This window comes from Psammomys obesus, unplaced genomic scaffold (genome assembly GCF_907164565.1).
Source record: "Psammomys obesus unplaced genomic scaffold, mPsaObe1.curated_primary_1811, whole genome shotgun sequence".
NCBI lineage: Eukaryota > Metazoa > Chordata > Mammalia > Rodentia > Muridae > Psammomys > Psammomys obesus.
This window is the reverse complement of record NW_026585689.1, coordinates 13,688,784-13,707,704: the sequence shown is the minus strand read 5'-3', so window position 1 is coordinate 13,707,704 and position 18,921 is coordinate 13,688,784. Positions and strand designations below refer to the sequence as shown.

The 18,921-nt window shown below is 37.6% G+C and overlaps 1 protein-coding gene across 2 annotated transcripts in view; it reads left to right on the top strand.

The window, feature by feature from the left end:
- Epha6 (EPH receptor A6) overlaps nt 1-18,921 on the top strand; it is a 979,971-nt gene that overhangs the window by 657,963 nt on the left and 303,087 nt on the right. For both annotated transcript variants that reach the window (XM_055594395.1, XM_055594404.1), the window contains one exon: nt 18,302-18,410. In XM_055594395.1, the coding sequence (XP_055450370.1) occupies nt 18,302-18,410 (109 nt within the window). The remainder of the gene's footprint in view (nt 1-18,301; nt 18,411-18,921) is intronic.

The window sequence follows — 18,921 nt, the reverse complement described above, 5'->3', positions numbered from 1 at the left end:
ATACAAACAAAGAAAACGAAGTTCAGGAATTCTCATATATGCGAAGTGGGCTAGAAATGACCTCTATTATACTTTTCTTAATCACTGGGTTATTTAATAAAAAAATGTGTAGCAGATTATTCCCAAGCCTGTATACATTACTAGTTGGAGTCATTAGTAACAATCTGTGGGGAACAAAGAAAGTTATAAGGACAAGCACATTTCGCTTGCAGAGAGAGGCTGAATTTTCTTCCTATGCCGACTTTCTTCACATACTGATTGAGATACCTAAGTCATCCTTGAATTACACTGGAATGCTTGCTCAGAAAGCATGATTAAACAAAGAAATTTTTCATTTTTTTTTAACTTGGCAATCTCTTCTCCCTAGGAACATTTATGGTAGTTTAAAATACATTCACTGAATGTATTGTAATTAGAAATAGGGAGCTAGAGCAGTAGTAGTTCATTGTTTAAAAGCATTTGTTGCTCTTGCAGAAGACCTGAGTTTGGTTCCTATAACCAATATTGTGAAGGTAACAACTACTTGTAACTTCAATTCCAGGGACTGTGAGATATCCTTCCTGCCACCATGGCCACCAGAATGCACACACTATACACGCATACTTTCAGTCCCACGCATGGATACACAAAACATAATAAATATAATAAAAATTAAGTTTGACTTAGAGGATCAGGAACATATAAATACAAAGGGGCATGGTCTGCTCTGAGACACCTGTAACACAGGTGACAGCGTGTGCATCACCTTGGCCCAGGATTCCTCCTGGCAGCAAGAGGACAGAAGTGTTCCTCTGCAAACATGAAGCACAGATGCTATAAGAAAGATATAAAGAGCATTCAGAATATTGCTGCGGGAAGTTTTTCAAGAAATGCAGATATCTTATTGGTTTATTTTCATAGGCATTTTCTGTCCATAGCCTTGAAGAGAGCCAAAGCAAAATGTCAGCCATCAAATGAAATTTTTTACCATATTGAGAATGAAAAGAGAAAATAAAATCACTTAAGAAATTTCATACACAAGGACTTCAAAAGAAAATATATATATATATATATATATATATATATATATATATATATATATATATATACAAAGGAAGCCAGTAGAAAGAATAGTATTTCATGTTGTTTCTAAATGGTCTATTCATTATCAGCAACTTGGGATAACCTTAGACTGCCCTTTGATTCATGTAGCAAACATACCATGATTTAGCCAAAGCAAAAGGCTTGGCAAGAATGACCTTTTACTAAGGCCTCAAAAAGGTGTGAAACAAAAAACACCCTGGAAAGCTCCCAGAAACAAAGTCACCAACATTCACTCTTTTTGATCCACACAGTCCAAGAGGAGGTTGCCCGTGCTTTAAGAAGAGATGTGAATGCCCTACTAGGTCATGATTGCCCACACCAAAACTGCCAAAACAGCGGTGACCCTTAGTCCCAAGCTAAAGAAAATGAGAATGTGTTCATCCCACTTTGAGGTCAGATCCTCATGATGAACCCAATTGCTATGACTGGGTAACAGCCACTGAACAGTTTTCTGAAGTGCTGCCCTGTAAGACACAGGACTAAATAGCCACCCTAGAGGATGCTAGCAATGCTGAAGTGAGTGTATCCCAGGGTCCCTCAAATGCTCAGTCTTCCTACTTCACATCCCAGGTGCTGGGAGTACCTGCATGCCCCACTAAGCCCAGAAAAGAGGTTAGTCTTTATGGAGAGCTTTAAATGTGAGGTTTCTCATTTTTATGTCAATAAATAATGGCAGTTATTAAAAAAACGATGGAGAGAAATTGAATTTCTCTTATTATAAAAATCAAAATGCCTAACAAATATTTGTACCAAGGTGAAAATCAAAGCTCCCACATCTACTCTGAAATAGGCTGCAGGCTATTGTCTTTTGGATTCTGCTTTGAAACTCCCACAATTAGACACACAGTAGATTGATCCCAGAGTCTCTCACCACAGGGTACCATAAGAAAGATCATAACGCTCTGGAAATGTTTCAAAGCAGGTGTTCTGAGTCATCAAAAAGAACCCGAGGAGTGTGCTCCCACAGACAAAATTCTGATGAGCTGTGTCACTATGGAGCAGGCGTCTGGGGATTAGCTATGGGCAAGTCCACTGTACAAAACAGAAATAGCTCTTTATGTTGCGTAGAACTATGATCAATTTCTTTTTTTTCTGCCAAGGAAAATGAATTTAGTTCTGATAAAGTTGATGATGCTCATTTTTTTTTCTGGCAGCAACAAGATAGCAGAGTTATTTCTGTCCTTAAATCAATTCTAGCTGTTAAAAAATTAAATTCATAACGGAGTCTTTATGAAGGCTATCTTTCTATTCTTCATGATGACCAGTACAGTTTTTTTCTTTTCTAAAATCACTTTTGTATCAATGATGATCTTAGTTTAAATATGAATAAATAAGGCAAAATACTGGTTTCTATTACGTAGAATCAAAAATTAATATGTTGACCGTGTGTTCTTCTTTAGTTTCAAAGGTATGTTTACTAAAACTGATGCACCAAAAAGTCTTCATTTTCTTTTTCAGTGTTAGGAAATAAACCTATGTCTATCCTGTAGATACACATATATGTGTAAACAGAACTTTTATTTTTCTGTTTCGATTGCTCTCTGAGAGGATTACTGCCTACTTCTGCCAACCTAGGCCTGGAAGCTTTTAGCCTCTGTACAGTCTAACCTCGGCTTAGAATGTTTCCAGCTTCTGAAACGTACTGCTTGATAAGCTCACCCTTTCTACTTTTTTCTTAGCTCACAGATATGTCATGTGGTCTTCACCTGAGTTCTCTCTCTCTCTCTCTCTCTCTCTCTCTCTCTCTCTCTCTGGTCTTCACCTGAGCTCTCTCTCTCTCTCTCTCTCTCTGCAACCTGTCTTTCTCTTACTGTCCCCATAAAACTGCCTCCCCTCTCTCTCTACATTGCCTCTTAAATGGCTTCCCTTTCTCATGAGAGTTGAGTATATCCTATTCTGTCAAATTTTTATCTGATTTGTCACTTTCTCTGCCACTCAATTAAATATTACTTTTAAACATGGGTGCTTCCTTCTACAAACTAACTTTACCTTCATTGTTTGGGATTAAAGACACGTGACCACCATGCCTTGACCTAAGGTTTTCTTTACCTGATACTTGCTATATACCAAATTGGCCCTGAACTCAGAGCTGTTTGCCTCTGTGTCCTGGATTAAAGATGTGTTTGTATTCTAGCCAGATCACACAAACCTAGAAAGTCTTTGGATGTGATGTCTTGCAAGAGTAGCCATGCTCTGCACTAAAATTCCTCTACCATTCTGGAACTCACTATGTAGATCAGGCTGGCCTTGAACTCACAGATATCTACCTGCCTCTGCCTCCTGAATGCTGGGATTAAAGGCATGAGCCACCACCTCCTGCCTAACATGAAATTCTTAAAGTTTCAGACATGAGGTCTGAGAAGCCCGATAAAACTATTGGACAAAACAAAAATGCATAAAATTGATGGAGTCATTTTTCTTTTCCCACGGGGTTGGGAATGTTACAACTAGACTAGATCCCTCTGACTCACTACAAAATTCACAGAGGTGACAGGTATACCTAAATCCTGGTAACCAGGCAGCATATACCCTCAGAGAACTGTGATTGGAGGCCTAAACTTTTGTAGGTGGCAGCATCATGTTGCAACATCAAATGGTTGGACACCCTGGAAGAGGCTGTGTGAGGCAAATAAAACCTTCTGAACAGCTTTCACATGATTCCAAAACTTGCTTTAGAATTGTCAGCAGCTGATGAGCCAACTGTTGGCAGACAGCTGTTACATCACTCTTAGATGCCTGGGCTCTAAGTTACTTAAGAAATATTTCATCCAAAAACTAGGAGACATTGGCCCCCAAGATGAATGGTTATTTGTGCTTCCAGGAACATTTCTGCACAATGCACATAAACAAATGTGGCAGATTTAAATTGATATTAGACAAAGCAGCAGCCTTTCACCAGCTTTCGTTTATTTGACTCTAAGATTTGGGTGGTAACTTCGTTCTTTGGTGTTTCTGATTTGGGTGGATCAACCACATCATAATTTTAATGAGTAGCATGGCTAAACTGGCCAAAGTATTGTCTACTCATTTTGTTTTAGTTTAACTTTGTATCCATGTCAGTTTTACAGATCGACATTTCATCTGTTAAACAAGCCAAAAAAAATGGGTTTCTGATCGAAAAGTATTAAAGGAAAAATAGACAGGAGCCCATCCTGGCAGAACATTTAATATTTTTGTCTTCTTTTATTTATTCATTTTTTTATTTCATTTATTTAATTGGAGTCTTATTTTTTAACTAAAAATATATTTTTTCATAGAATACATTCTTATTATGGTCCCGTCCCCAGTTCCTTTCAGATCTTTCCTGCTTTAGCCCCTAGTCAACACCCCTTCTTGCTATCTCTCATTAGAAAACCTAAAAAATAGGAAAAGTAAAATAAGAACATGATATATATGGCAAACAAACCTGAATAGGACAAAATAAACAAACAGAAAAAAGAAAAAGGGGGAATAAAAAAGAGCCAAAGGAGAAACAACACAGATGCTGAAACACACAATCACAGAGAAAGAAATCCCATAAAGACACACATACAGAAACCATGATACACAAGCAAAAGGCCTGTGAGGGAAAAATGCCCAGACAGAGCATTGGGAGATAAGTACCTCTAAAAATACCATCAAGTTCATTTTGTGTTGGCCATCTCTTGCTGGGCATTGGATCTACCTTTAAGTGTGGTTTAGGTACCCAGTGAGCCGTTCAATATTTTTAAACAAAAGGTTGTTTTAGGAAGATTAAAAAAAAAAAATATTCATCCCATTTCACCTTGCCTTCCAGTCTTGTCCTTCGCCGTGAGAAAACATCTGTGAATACAGTGTTTAGCATCAAAATACAAAGAAAATCATGACACTAAAGAACAATATAATAAAAAATGAGAGGTTATTAATGTTGAGGCAGAAATAGACCAGTTTATCTCCCATTCAATTCCCTTCTCTATGCACAATATGCATATGATTAGACTATTTTCTCTGAATTCATTACATTAAATACTATTCACTGTATTCTCAATCTCAAGTAACAAAAACATAACTCTGTCAGTGAAAAGAGGGACTTGGCTCTCACATGAAAAATAAAAGAGCACCGTGAGAATCAGCACAACCCAGGATAATTCATTCCTCTGCGACAGTTCTGCTAAGCAGAATATTTACACCTATCTGCAAGAATTCATATCTTCAAAATTCCAGTTCTGAGTAAACACACATATGTCCCGCCTGTATGCTTAACAGTAACAAAACAATGGAATACTAACAACTGCCACTTTGTTTCCCTGATCCATCTTCGCCCATCACCCAACTTTCTTCCATGCATCTTTCTCTAGGCTTCAGACATATGACTCTACCGATTAGGTTATCAAAGCAGATGCAGAGACTCACAGCCAAACTTGGACAGAGCTCAGGGAGTCTTATGGAAGAAGGGGGCGATAGAAAGACCCAGAGAGGACAGGAGGCCTACAAGAAGATCAGCAAAGCCAAAAAAGGTGCAGAGACTGAGACATCAACCAAACACCATGCATAGAGAGGACCTAGACCCCCCTGCTCAGATGTAGCCCATAGACAGATCAGTCTCCATGTGGGTTTCCTAGTAAGGGGAGAAGAGACAGTCTCTGACATGAACTCGGTCGCCTCTTCCTTCATCACTTCTCCCTGGTAGGTCAACGTAGTCAGCCCACAAAAAGCAGGATCCAAGCAATCTTGATGGTACCTTATAACCTAGTGTCAGACAATAGGAGAGGACTATCAGTGGACTAGGGGAGAGGGAAAGGGGAGGAAGAGAGAGGAAGGAGATGAGGGAGGGGGCTAAAACTGAAATACAAAGTGAATAAATTGTAATAATATTCCTAATTGTCTGAGAAAGCGCCAGATTGATTTCCAAATTGGTTCTACAAGTTTACATTCCCACTAGCAATGGAGGAAATTCCCCTTTCTTCACATCCTCTCCAGCATGTATTGTCACTTGAGTTTTTGTTCTTAACCATTCTGATGGGTGCTAGGTGATGTCTCAGGGTTGTTTTGATTTGCATTTCCCTGCTGACTAAGGAAAATGAACATTTCTTTAAGTGTTTCTCTTCCTTTTGATATTTCTCTACAGAGAATTCTCTGTTTAGCTCTGTGCCCCATTTTTTAATTGGATTACATGACTTGTTGCTGTTTAACTTCTTGAGTTCTTTATATATTCTGGATATTAGCCCTCTGTCAGATATAGGGCTGGTAAAGATCCTTTCCCAGTCTGTAGGCTGTCATTTTGTTTTGATGACAGTGTCCTTTGCTTTACAGAAGCTTTTCAGTTTCATGAGGTCCCATGTATTGATTGTTGATCTTAGAGCCTAAGCTTTTTGTTGCTACTCTGCTCAGGAAGTTGTCTCCTGTGCCAATGAGTTCAAGGTTCTTCCCCACTTTTTCTTCTAACAGATTTAGTGTATCTGGTTTTATGTTGAGGCCTTGATCCACTTGGACTTTAGTTTTGTGCAAGGTGATAAATGTGGATCTATTTACATTAAACAGGAAATAGGACAGAAGCCTACCACAGAGGGACTCTGAAAGACTCTACCCAGCAGTGTATCAAAGTAGATGCTGAGGCTCATAGCCAAACTCTGGGCAGAGTGCAGGGAATTTTATAAAATAAGGGAGAGATAGAAAGACCTGGAGGGGATAGGAGCTCTACAAGGAGAGCAACAGAACCAAGAAATCTGGGCCCAGGGGTCTTTTCTGAGACTCATACTCCAACCCAGGACCATGCATGGAGATAACCTAGAAGCCCGGCACGGATGTAGCCCATGGCAGCTCAGTGTCCAAGTGAGTATCCTACTAAGGGGAACATGGTGTGTCTCTAACATGAACTCAGTAGCTGGCTCTTTGATCACCTCCACCTGAGTGGGGAGCAGCCTTACCAGTCCACAGAGGAAGACAATGCACCCAATCCTGATGAGACATGATAGGCTAGGGTCAGATGGAAGCGGGGGAGGATCTCCCCTATCAGTGGACTTGGAGAGGGACATGGGAAGAGATGAGAGAGGGAGGATGGGATTGGGAGGGAATGACAGAGGGGGATAGAGCTGAGATACAAAGTGAATAAACTGTAATTATACAAAAAAAATTTTAAAATAATAATAAAGAAAAAATGTTACAAACGAGTCTTGAAGGTTTCATGCCTTTTTCTATCTCCGGGCTGTTTCTAATGAAGTTTCCCTAAAATAGGATGTCCTCATTTCTAAATATCTACTCAACCACTTGGTGAGCTGCAAACCCTTCTAGTTGTTGCAGGTTTGAGCCAAGAAATAACCACTCTTTTACTTCTTTCCTTTTTTAAATTCACTTTACATCCTTGCTGTAGCCCCATTCCTACTTCCCTCCCTACCCCACCCTCCCTTTTTCTACTTCCCACTTCCCTTTACCTGATTAAAAAAGATCCTTTTCCATCCACCCCAGCTCATCAAGTTGCATCAGGACAGAGTGTATCCTCTTCCCCTGTGGCCTGGCAAGGCAGTTCTGCCAGGGAGAAATGATAAAAAAAGCTGGCAAATGAGTCCATGTCCAATGCAGTCCTTCCTTCCCTTAGTGGAGGACCCACTGAAGCATAAGCTGCTTTGTAGGGGTCTAGGTCCAGTTCATGCATGGTCCTTGGTTGATGCTTCAGTCTCAGCAAGCCCCTCTGGGCCCTGGTTATTTGGCTCTGTTGATTTTCTTGTGGAGTTCCTGTCACTTTCAGGTCCTTTTCTCTTTTCTCCCACTTTTCCACAAGATTTTCTATGTATCACCCGAAGTTTAGCTGTGAGTCTCAGCATGTTTTGAGGCACTGCTAGGTAAAGCCTCTCAGAGGACAACTAACTCTGTCAGGCTCCTGTCTTCAAGCTTAGCAGAGCATCATGCATAGTGTCAGGGGATGGTACTCTCTGCTAGAGTTGGTCTCTGGTTGGCCAGGAATTGATTGGGCATTTCCTCTGTCTCTGCTCTACTTTCTCTGTCTTTACCCCTGCACATTTTATAAGCAGGAAAAATTTTGAGTCAAAGTTTTTATGAATGAATTGGAGTTCCCCTCCCTCTGCTAGAATTCTAGTCTAGTTAGAGGATGTCCTCTTCAGTCTCTATAAGCCTCTGCTACTAGGAATCTCTGCTTGAGTCCCCCTCATATCCTCTGAGGAGCCTACTCTGACTTAAGTCTCCATCTTGTCACAGAGATGAAGCTCAGTTTCTCTTTTTTCTACAGGCCTTCTGTACTCTTGCCCTTGCTCGCTCTAGGTCTGATATCCCTCTGTGTTCTTTCTCCTACCTTGTTCCTTCTTTCAGTCACTACCTCACCTCTGTGGATTTTTAATCAACCAATCATAACTCTCTCTTCTTCTTTTTCTTCCTCCTCCTCTTCTTCTCTCTCCCTGTCCCTCCCTCTCTTCTTCCCTCCTCCCCCTACTCTCTCTCTTCAGGGTTTCTTTGTGTAGCCTTGGCTGTCCTAGACTCCCTTTGTGGACCAGACTGGCCTCAAACTCACATCAGTCTATCTGCTTCTGCCTCCCTGAGTTCTGGGATTAAAGGCATATGCCATCATACCCAGCTTCTTTGCCTTTCTTTATGACCCTGACAAATACCTATATTTACATAACTTTATTAGATTTCAGTTGAGTTTTACTTATCTATTTCTGACACTAAAGAGAAACTTTTATGAAGATAAGAAACGATCTTAGTTTCTACCTCAGGTATTCCTATCCTGCCATAAGGCTTAATATAACTTTTTTTTTTTTTTTTGAGATTTGTTCTCACATAGGCCAGTTTAGCTTAAACTTGCTATGTTACCAAGAATGGACTTGAGAGTTCTTGCAACTTATATCTTCCTATGTTCATCTCTCAAATACTTGGATTATTAGCATGAATGACTACAGCTGTTTTTATTTTTTATTAAAATATTTGTAATTGGTTGAGAATTTTATAGATGTGTACATTATATTGATCATATTGAGCTCCCAATTCTCTTCCTAACTCTTACTAGATTTACTCCACACTTCTGACACCTTCTCAGCCTGGTGTGCTTTCATTTTTAATTACTGGCTGTGGTAGTTTGTATGAAAATGGAGTGGCGTTATTGGAGGTGTGGTCTTGTTGAAAGGAAGTGTGCTGCAGTCTTCCTCCTGCTGCCTCTGCATGGAGATGTAGAACTCTCAGCACCTCCTCCAGCACCATGTCTACCTGCACTCTGCCATGCCCCTGCCCTGGTCATGGACTAAACCTCTGAAACTGTAAGCCAGCCCCAATTAATTGTTTTCTTTTATAGAGTTGCCGTGGTCATAGTGCCCCTTTACAGCTATAGAACCCTAACTAAGACACTCACCTAGTCTGATTTGTGCTGTCCATAGATTGTTAAGGGTTTGTGAGCAACACCTAGAACATGGCCAACTTAGCAGGAGCCATATTCTTACAGAAAATACTTCCTTATGTAGGAGTGGGGACTGCTGAGACCCTTCCCTTTATGCTGGAACATTTAGCTAGCTTGATCTTGTAGAGGTCTTGGGAAGCTACCTTTAGTTTTTCAATGCAATAGCCCTGTCCCCTCCGGAAGACACTGCCTTGCCCTACCCTCAGCCTCTAGCTTTTACAATCATTCCATCCCTGCTTCCTAGATAGTCCCTGAACTTTGGGAGAAGGAGGCACCACCCACAATTTAGTGCTGTACTGAGGATGGGACTTGCACCTTCAGGCATGCAAAGAAATCACTCTATCAAGCAAAATACATTCCTAGCCTCAGCACATCAGCACATTCTTAATGACAGACAGTTTTACTACTTTTGAATAAGTACTGAATCAATGAGAATGTTCTCCAAAAACTTTCTAATTCTTCTAATTTTTATATTTAATAATAAAAAGTAGCAGTAGTAGTGGGGGTATGAGCAGTACAATACGTGTGTGTGTGTGTGTGTGTGTGTGTGTGTGTATGTGTCTTTGGAGGTTACAGAACAGTTTTGAGGAGTTGGTTTTCTCTTTCCACCAGTGGTTCCAGAGACCTACCTCCGATCAAGCTTGTGCAACAAGTCCTTTTATCCACTGAATTATCTTGCCAGCCCTCTGAACCTTTTTCTAAATAAATGTGTATAGTTTAAATTGCAATTAACTTAAATATTTTTATTAAAATATTTAATAAAATATTAAAATATATAATAAAATCTTTATTGTAAATCAATCTTAGGGCATACAAGCCTTACTAAATCTGTGATTCTTATTGGTTATATATTTAATAATAAAGTTCTTTACTCCTAACAATTGTTACAGGTAAAATAAAAGGCTAAAGAAAGTCTCAAATACATAGATATCAATATGTAACTGTGTTTAAGGTCAGGACTGGGTGTTTCTAGGTTCATGGCCTCTTAGTCAATGTTTGAAATAGAAACCACAAAGTTTGTGCAGCTACACTGAAATTTTCCTTAAGACAACAAGATAATAAAGATCAGAATACTCATTAACAAAGCAATAATCCATGTTGGTGAAAATAGTTAAGGGATCCTGGGACTTCCTTTTATGGTATTCAAGAAAAGGAAAAGTTTGGCTTCTAAGGGTCACCATGATGGTCTTTCTGTGTATCAACTGATAAATTAGAACATATATAGTTGTTGTTTTTTTAACATTGTGTGTCCCTTATAATATATACATAGGCGTAAAATTAAATGTAGGGAACTCTCCATAAATTTTAATTGATACACATTTTTTTCTTACTAACTATGTACCAATAATCAGTTTAGGCTTGATTACTACTACCTCTCTCTGAACCATAACCAACTAAGAATGTTTAAAAGGAATTGTCCAAATATAATAGTCATTAATCTGAGTGGTATACTTGCAGCCCAGAGCCAGTGAGCATCTTAGACCTTTAAGGGCATCATTCAGAAACGTTCTATGTGCATAATTAAAGGTACAACATTGAAAATGTGGGGAATACAAGTCAAGCATAGTCAATACAAGTCAATACAAGCAAGTCAATACAAGTCAAGCACAAGTCAAGCATAGACCCGTATGACTAAACTATCCCCTATATCTGCATGCTCCCAGTATGCTCACCAACATTCAAATATTCACAAATAACATAATGGCACATAGCAAATAATATTTGAAGTAGAAATTTCTTGGTCACTAATGAGACATTGCATAGGGGAATACTATTATAAAATGGGCATTAAAAACTAAACGATATACATATGAAGTCGTAGATATTTCAATTATAAAAAACAGTCTCAAAGACTAACTTAGCTACAAGGGACAGTAGAAAAGACAGGTGATTACAAATTAAATTGCAGAAATTTAAAGTGTTGACAACACTTCCAGTTGTTCAAAGACTGTGTTCATTAATTTTCATTTTGAAAATTCTCTGCATGTGGCAAAGACATCTGTGCAACTCATTAATGAACTCAGAATGATCTTCCAAAGGGAAAAAAGGGTATTTCATTACTCTGTACACCTATCACTGCCTTTTCCTCTCCATCAAGTTGTGCCAAACTCACACTTTCCAATTATCCCTGTGTCATCTGGCATTTCATCTGACAGGTAAATTGGGGCATCAAAAAGAGTGAGTCTTGAGATTGGTGGTGTTCCAGAGAAGCCACGGTTTGATGCGTGGACTTGCTTTGTTTCTGGAGAAGTGGCAGAGAAGTAGAAAGGGTGTGCTGTGAAGTTACTTTCTGAAGAAAATAATCCTTGCTAAAGCCTCCGCTTTGACAGAGATGATCTGTGCAGCTTGATTCCACCAGCTGAGAATTCCGTAATCAGCTCACCTGACGGGAAGAGAGAATCTCTTGTCTTTCTGTCTTTGAGTGTTAATCTTAGAGATATATTTTTTTGTGATGGAAGACAGCCTCAAGTATTGGATGATTACCAGGGGAAAGTGCTAATCCAACTCCATGTTTATACTGGTTCCTCCACTGAAGGCTCAGGCACAAATAACTAGGGGAAATTAATCTACATTATTTCCCTTTAATATTTCACTAATTGATTCTAGATCAAAAACAAATCAGTGAGTGGTCATATATGAAACTAAGACGTGTTTAGTGATTTACATTTCTCAGGAAACCAAACAAGTTTACTGTCATTTAACTTAGAATCTTTTACCTTTACATAGAGAATGTACTTCTTTAATCACATTTTTATGACTCAAATTTGCAAATAAATAATATTTTAGAACACTAAACTAATCCATTGTTATTTACAGAGTTGAAAGACAGCATTTTCTGTACTCAAGAAGCTAAACTGATGATTAAATAAGTATTTTTAATTGGCTTTAAGGGATTATGTTACTGTGCTACAACACATGATTTTTTTTTTACCCCTCCTTGAGACAAAACAGACTTGTACAAGTCTGTACAAGTCTGTTTATTCCTGGTCAGGAATATTTTAGAATCTTATGTTATATTTTCCGCCTTTTTTCCTCATTTTGTCTGTTCTCTTATCTCTGGAGATTTCTGTCTAACTCTTTCTCTTATGTGTCCCTCCTTCAATTTCTAATTTCTAGTCTATCACTGCTCTACTGTTGCTGTAAAGTTACAAATCAATAAATAGATCTGAAGTGTCGGTGTAGGGAATGCATGCTCCTCTAGGAGGAAAACTCTGCAGTGTGTTAACATGTGAACAGCAGTGAGATTCTTTTACAAGATCTTGCTCTTTTTTTCTTTTGTCTTACTATTGCCCAATTGCATTTTACATAATTAAGGCTGCCATCTAGCTGATTTCAAATAAATGTGATCAGAAGTGAATATGAGCTGAGAAAATAGCATAGGAAATTGGAAAGAATGAGGTCAAAATTGGGGAATAGTTAAAAGACAGAAATGGCAATACAATATTGATGATCAGTGGGAATAATGATGACCAGTAGGGAGAAATGGAGAGAACTACATGAGGCCAGAGTCCAGAATCATGTGCATGCACATCTCCGAGCCATACTTACTAGAAAGGGAAGCCTGTATCTTCTAGGCAATGAGTAAGATCTGAGAAGTTTTAAATAATGTCTCGAGGGACAGTTATCACATTAGGTGGAATAGACTGGGAAGACACGTTATGGCAAGGCAGATCTGCAGAAACTCATCTACTTATATATGTCTGGAGGCAGATAGTATACCATGTTAGTGGTGATGAAGACACAACATAAGATGTAGTAATATGTTTGACTTGTTGGAAGATTCAAGGTGAGACGATGTTTACAAGTCAGGTTTACAAGAAAGAAAATAACAGTGTCATCTGCAAAATTACAATACTGTATCTTTCCCCAAAAAAGTTTATTGCACTGTCTTTCATCTGTACATACATTCTAATATCTACCTCGGCTTGCAGCATTGAGATGTTTTTGCAGATCTATTCATCCCCATTGCACATGGCTAGATGTGTGTCTCAGTCTTACGTTATCTAGAATCCTGATTGCTGTATATGATTTAAGGATGGAATTTTCATGTGTCACTTGTCAATGAAACTTACAATGATTGTTCTCATACCTATTTGTTGAAATATAGGTTATGTTTTTAAAAATCATTTCAGTAAAGTGACAAAGAAATGCACTTCACTGGGCAGCATTTTTTCAGAAATACTTTCAGAAGATGTGTTAGATATCTTCCAATAACTTTCAGAAGAGGCTCACAACAGAAATGAGTTAACTTCAAAACACTCTTCCATAGAAAATGACACAGAATACGCATAACACATTTCACTTTGAAATGTAAATATAAAAAATAATCTTGATTACAGTGAGGCAAAAATCATATGCTTCCATATGAGAAAATGTGTTAGTTAAAAATAGCCAAATTGCTTTCTCTCACATTTTCTAAAAATGTGGAATCTATTTTTTTGTAAGAACTTAAGATTCCATGGAAAGAACTTCATTCTGTTTTTGTTTTTGTTTTTGTTTTTTTCCTCATTAAATAGAAACTACTAGAGCTGGCTTCATTGAATATTCTCCTGACCTAAACCAAGTATTAAATAGGTCCTATATGTTGGCCCAGTAACAAATTCACAATATTTAAAATAATAATTACTTTTTCCTTAAGGGAGTTTACTTCTTGTCGAGATTATAAAATTAAACACATCATTTTAACATCCTTGTTTTTGTCTGAGAATATGACCTTTTCTTTAACAAAGAAATACTTTCCAATGAGTGAATCACAAATAAATCTCATTTATTTCTACAGATTCCACTACAGTTTGTTTTATGGACAGGGACCTCCCTATAGGTCCTACTTGAGAATAAATTTTAGATACATTTTCTCAGAGAAAACTAATTAGACATAATTAGCATTGGGATTGCACAAAAGAATACAGCTAGCACTGCATACAAGTTTCCCTGATGTAGCAATTCTTACTCTTTGTAATTTTTTGATCATTGTTTATTTTCCCTACTGAAATGTCAGTCCACCAGCAGAGTAATTACATTTGTTTTGTTTATCTGAGTCCCCAGAGGTCACCTTGGAAGTCATTATGTAATGACTTCCCAATAAATACTGTTGAGTGAATTAAGAATTCGTTAACTTTGTTCTGAGAACATGGTAAAATGTAGAAGTGTTACTGCTATAGTAACCCTTGCCTTCCACTTGTCTCCAAAGTGCGTAGAGTAATTAGAAATGAATACTGGGTATGCTGTCTTCATATACATGGAACAGCTATGTTTAAGGTAAATCTTCCTACATTACCAAAAGGAGGACAGCTGTGAGTTATTCATAGCTTAATCTAACCTTTTCTTATCAGAATTATCCAGGGTATGTGACCACTCAATTCATTCTTTCAATATAATCCTTAAGCAACAACCACACATCAAGCCCAATGGGTGTGACTGCATATTCATTTTTGTGCACTATATTATAGCTTTGGTGCCTTAAAAGAAGAAATCACGACTAAAATTCAAAACGCACTTCCTCCAAGGCTCTGAGAGAGAACTGCTCATCACTTTTTCCAGTTCCTTGTCCCTCCAGCTTTTCCCTTCTTGTCTTCTTGTCTCAAATTCATATAAGAATAATTACTACTATATCTAAGACCATCTAGATAATACATGCTGGATATGATTTTTATTTACATTTTCTCTTTGAGACAGGTGGAGATATGTCATCCTAGACTCTCTATAGACAACACAGTGATTAAATTTTCTGCCTTTGTGAAATTTTCATCCTAATGAAAGAGACAGGTTGCCAAAAATGTAATTTGGGCAGCACAGTATACTTTCAGTCATAGTACTAGTTTAAGGAGTTATGAAAACACCTGTCTGAGAGCCTAGTAAAATATAGATATCAGGGAGAATGCTTTCCACATGAGTGGGTGTCCATGAAAGGAAACTCTCAGGTACTGGCCATTAAAGAAAGCATGGTTCACTCAAGAGACTGAAGGAATGAGCTGTACAGACAAGCCAGAGACTTGTGCTAGCCATTTGGAGAAAGCCTCCTTAACAAAGTTAAGGGATCTGAATTTTACCCTGAGATGAAATCAGCTCTGTGATGAACCGGCCTTCGTCCAGGAGACCCAGAATGTACACAGTAAGCACAATGGATATATATATATATACATATATATATATATATATATATATATAGAGAGAGAGAGAGAGAGAGAGAAATATATATATATAGATAGATAGATATAGATATAGATAGATAGATATATATATAGATATATATATATATATATCTTTCCAATATTTTGTTGTAGTCCTCATGGAAAACATAATAAAATTGTCACATTTGTCTGGGAGAGTGTGACAAATATATTTATTTCAACACTTTTACATTATAGACTCAAAATCAAGGGCAAACAAGAGCATGTATGATTCTGCAAGAATAAACGAAAATCCGGGTCTAGTAGGTCCTCCTGTTACTGAAAAGGGTCATTTAAAATACTTCAGTAGCTAGGACTTAGAGGCAAGCAAATCAGTATTCTACTGTCATCTTTTCTGTGTGTAGTGTGTGTTGGTTTGGAGAAGTGACAAAGCTAACTAGGAGTAAGAAAAGTACTGACATAATTTAGATCATGAACATGCATTCAATAATGTGTTGAAGCTTTGTTTATTGTCCTAGGAACAAAAATGTCTGTTAATTAAATATTGAATAAGCATTGCCAGTGATGTGGATAATTATGTTTGTCGTATTTCCATACTCATTCTAGCCTCCTTGCCTGTATTATTTTATACCAAGTACAATAGTGACAGTCATTAAGCATTATCTTCAACTGTGCTGAGTATGTGTGTATGTTATTCTCTACATAGAAATGCTTGATTTTGCTAGTATACATGCTACACATTATCCAAATTTATTTAGCATTCTGTTAAACAATTAAAATATTAACTCAAGCCCAGTTCATAACGATGTAATCAGATGTGTGCGAAAGGAGACATATTAGTGAAAGCAGGAGTTTACTAAGTTATTATGTAAGTCAACACAAATTTCTATGACAAACTTTCTGATTTTCACAAGCCACTTGACTACATAATCTTATTCCTCATCTGAGCTTCGAATATAGTCTCAAGAAATCACCAGAGACCCGACTATGAGAATGAGAATAAATATGAGAATATTTGTTCTAGGCTGAAAACTCTTGAACTAGATTATATCTTTTATGAGCACAGGAGTTGTAAGAAAATAATGTCTTCTTTAAAAAATGTCATCTTCTTTATCTTCAAAACTGTAATGTTTTCTGAAACATCAATTTCTTAAAAATTTGTTGTTTAATAATTTTCAGTGAGAAAATATGACATTTTAGAGCACCATTAATTCCCATATCAGTGCTGTTTCGAAGACTGAAAAACTTGGGGAAAGAACTAATAAAAAGCTTGAGTCCATTATTTACTGGATAAAATACAACTATTTCACTTGTCTCTGAACAGATTATGTGTCAAAACTCAGCACTGTAAAAACTGCCTGGAAACACTTTGATGAAATAATGGTGACTCAAATCTAATTCCAATGTTTAATAAATTTCTTTAACTGAAAACTGAATAAACATGACTAGTTTTTCAATACATTTAGAAAGTCTCCTAAAGGTTGTGACTAAATGATCTCTTACTGAAGACAACAGTTGATACTCCTAGTAGAGGAGGCTGTTGCAGGCCTGATGACCTGACCTGGGTCCCTAGAACCCTTCTGAAAGCTGAGGGTAGGAGCATAGCCTTCACTGTGCCCCTCCACAAAGATGCAAGGTCGAGAAAGGGGAACTCATGGATGCTTGTGGGCTGTGTATGCCAAGGTGGCCTGGGGAAAAGAAAAGTGAACAATGAGAAACCTTGTCTAAAACAAGATAAATGTAGGACCCATACCCAAGATTGTCCTCTGACCTCCATATGCCCATTGGGGCACACACGGATGCACACTAACACAGCACAACACACAAAGATACAATTTACTAACGTCTTAGTTTATTTCTCTCTTTGTATATTATAAGTTCAGACAAAAGTAACTAAAGGAAAAAAAGTTTATTCTGGCACACATTCCAGTATCTAGGACAGGAAGTCAAGGCTGGAAGTAAGAGCCTGAAGAAGATGGCCATAGCACAATCAGACTGGAGGGAGCAAACCAGTGAATGCTGGTGCTTAGTTCCCCTTCTTCACTTATTCATTCCTGGATCAGAGCCCATGAAAAGATCCTGTTTGCAATTAATGTTCATATAATCAAAATATTTCCCCACATGTATGCTTAGGTGCTAGTAGCATCACCCAGCTGATTCTAGGTTTGATCAAGTTTACAATACTACACACCACATTCCACAAAAAAAGTAGCATGTTGTTACTTTATGTGATCTGGCCCTTTTATTCAAAAAGAAAAAAAAAAAGCACTTAAATGGTCTTTTCTTCTCCACTTATTACCTATCATATGTATGTGTAGAGAAACACATGTATCCTTGTCCACACACATATATCTTTGCACTATGCATATGAGAATTTATATCTTTAATTTTTGAATTTAGTTCTGTGAAATGTGTATTATACATACATTAAATCAATTTATTAATTTAAATTATAGCATAGGCTTTCCATATGGTAGAAACAGATGCCAAAGGAGTCTGCAGAACCTGGTCAATGCAACTCATATCCAGTCTTCAAAGGAAGCATTAAGAATTCACATACTTTAGTCATTACTTTTAAGAAGGAAGAGAGTTTTGTGTTGTGCATGATGACCTCATCTCAGCTGGGTTGTTTAGAGACGTAATTAAAAAAAAAGTCAAGTCTAATGTGCTTTTTAAAAAATCATAGTAAGATGTTGACCATGAAGTGTCACCTGTGTCTGCATTTCAGCTTCTGACATGGCTGCAGAACAAGGGCAGATCCTGGTGATAGCCACGGCGGCCGTCGGGGGCTTCACTCTTCTCGTCATCCTCACTCTGTTCTTCCTCATCACTGGGAGGTAAATGAGTAGTCCCAGATTATCCCTAAGACTGTAGATAACCACTCTTTAGGCCTTGTGTATTTGTGTGTGTTTGTGTGTGTGTACATGCATGCGTCTGTGTGTCTGAACATACTTAACATGAGGGAAACACAGGGAACTCCACAGAATTACAGAGGACTGAGCTACTACCAACATTCAGTATCAATTCTCAATTTAAAAAAAAGCAGCTAAAGCCTACATTAAAGAAGTGTAAAAGCTGAATAGTAAAGAATAATTTACTTCAGAATTTTTTTTTCATTTACTATAATCTGATGGCTCCTTGAAAGATTTTTCTTGGAAAACAAAATTCAAACTTATACAGAACAACTTATATAATATCTTTTCTTGTGAATTTGTTATAAAAGATGTCCTATCAATTAAATATGAAAAATCTCTATATTACAGTTATCTTGCTTTATAAGTTTAATATTCTTCTACATTAGAGTAGTACAGTTAATAGTTTTAATTATTTCAAGTTGAAAAAGTGAGA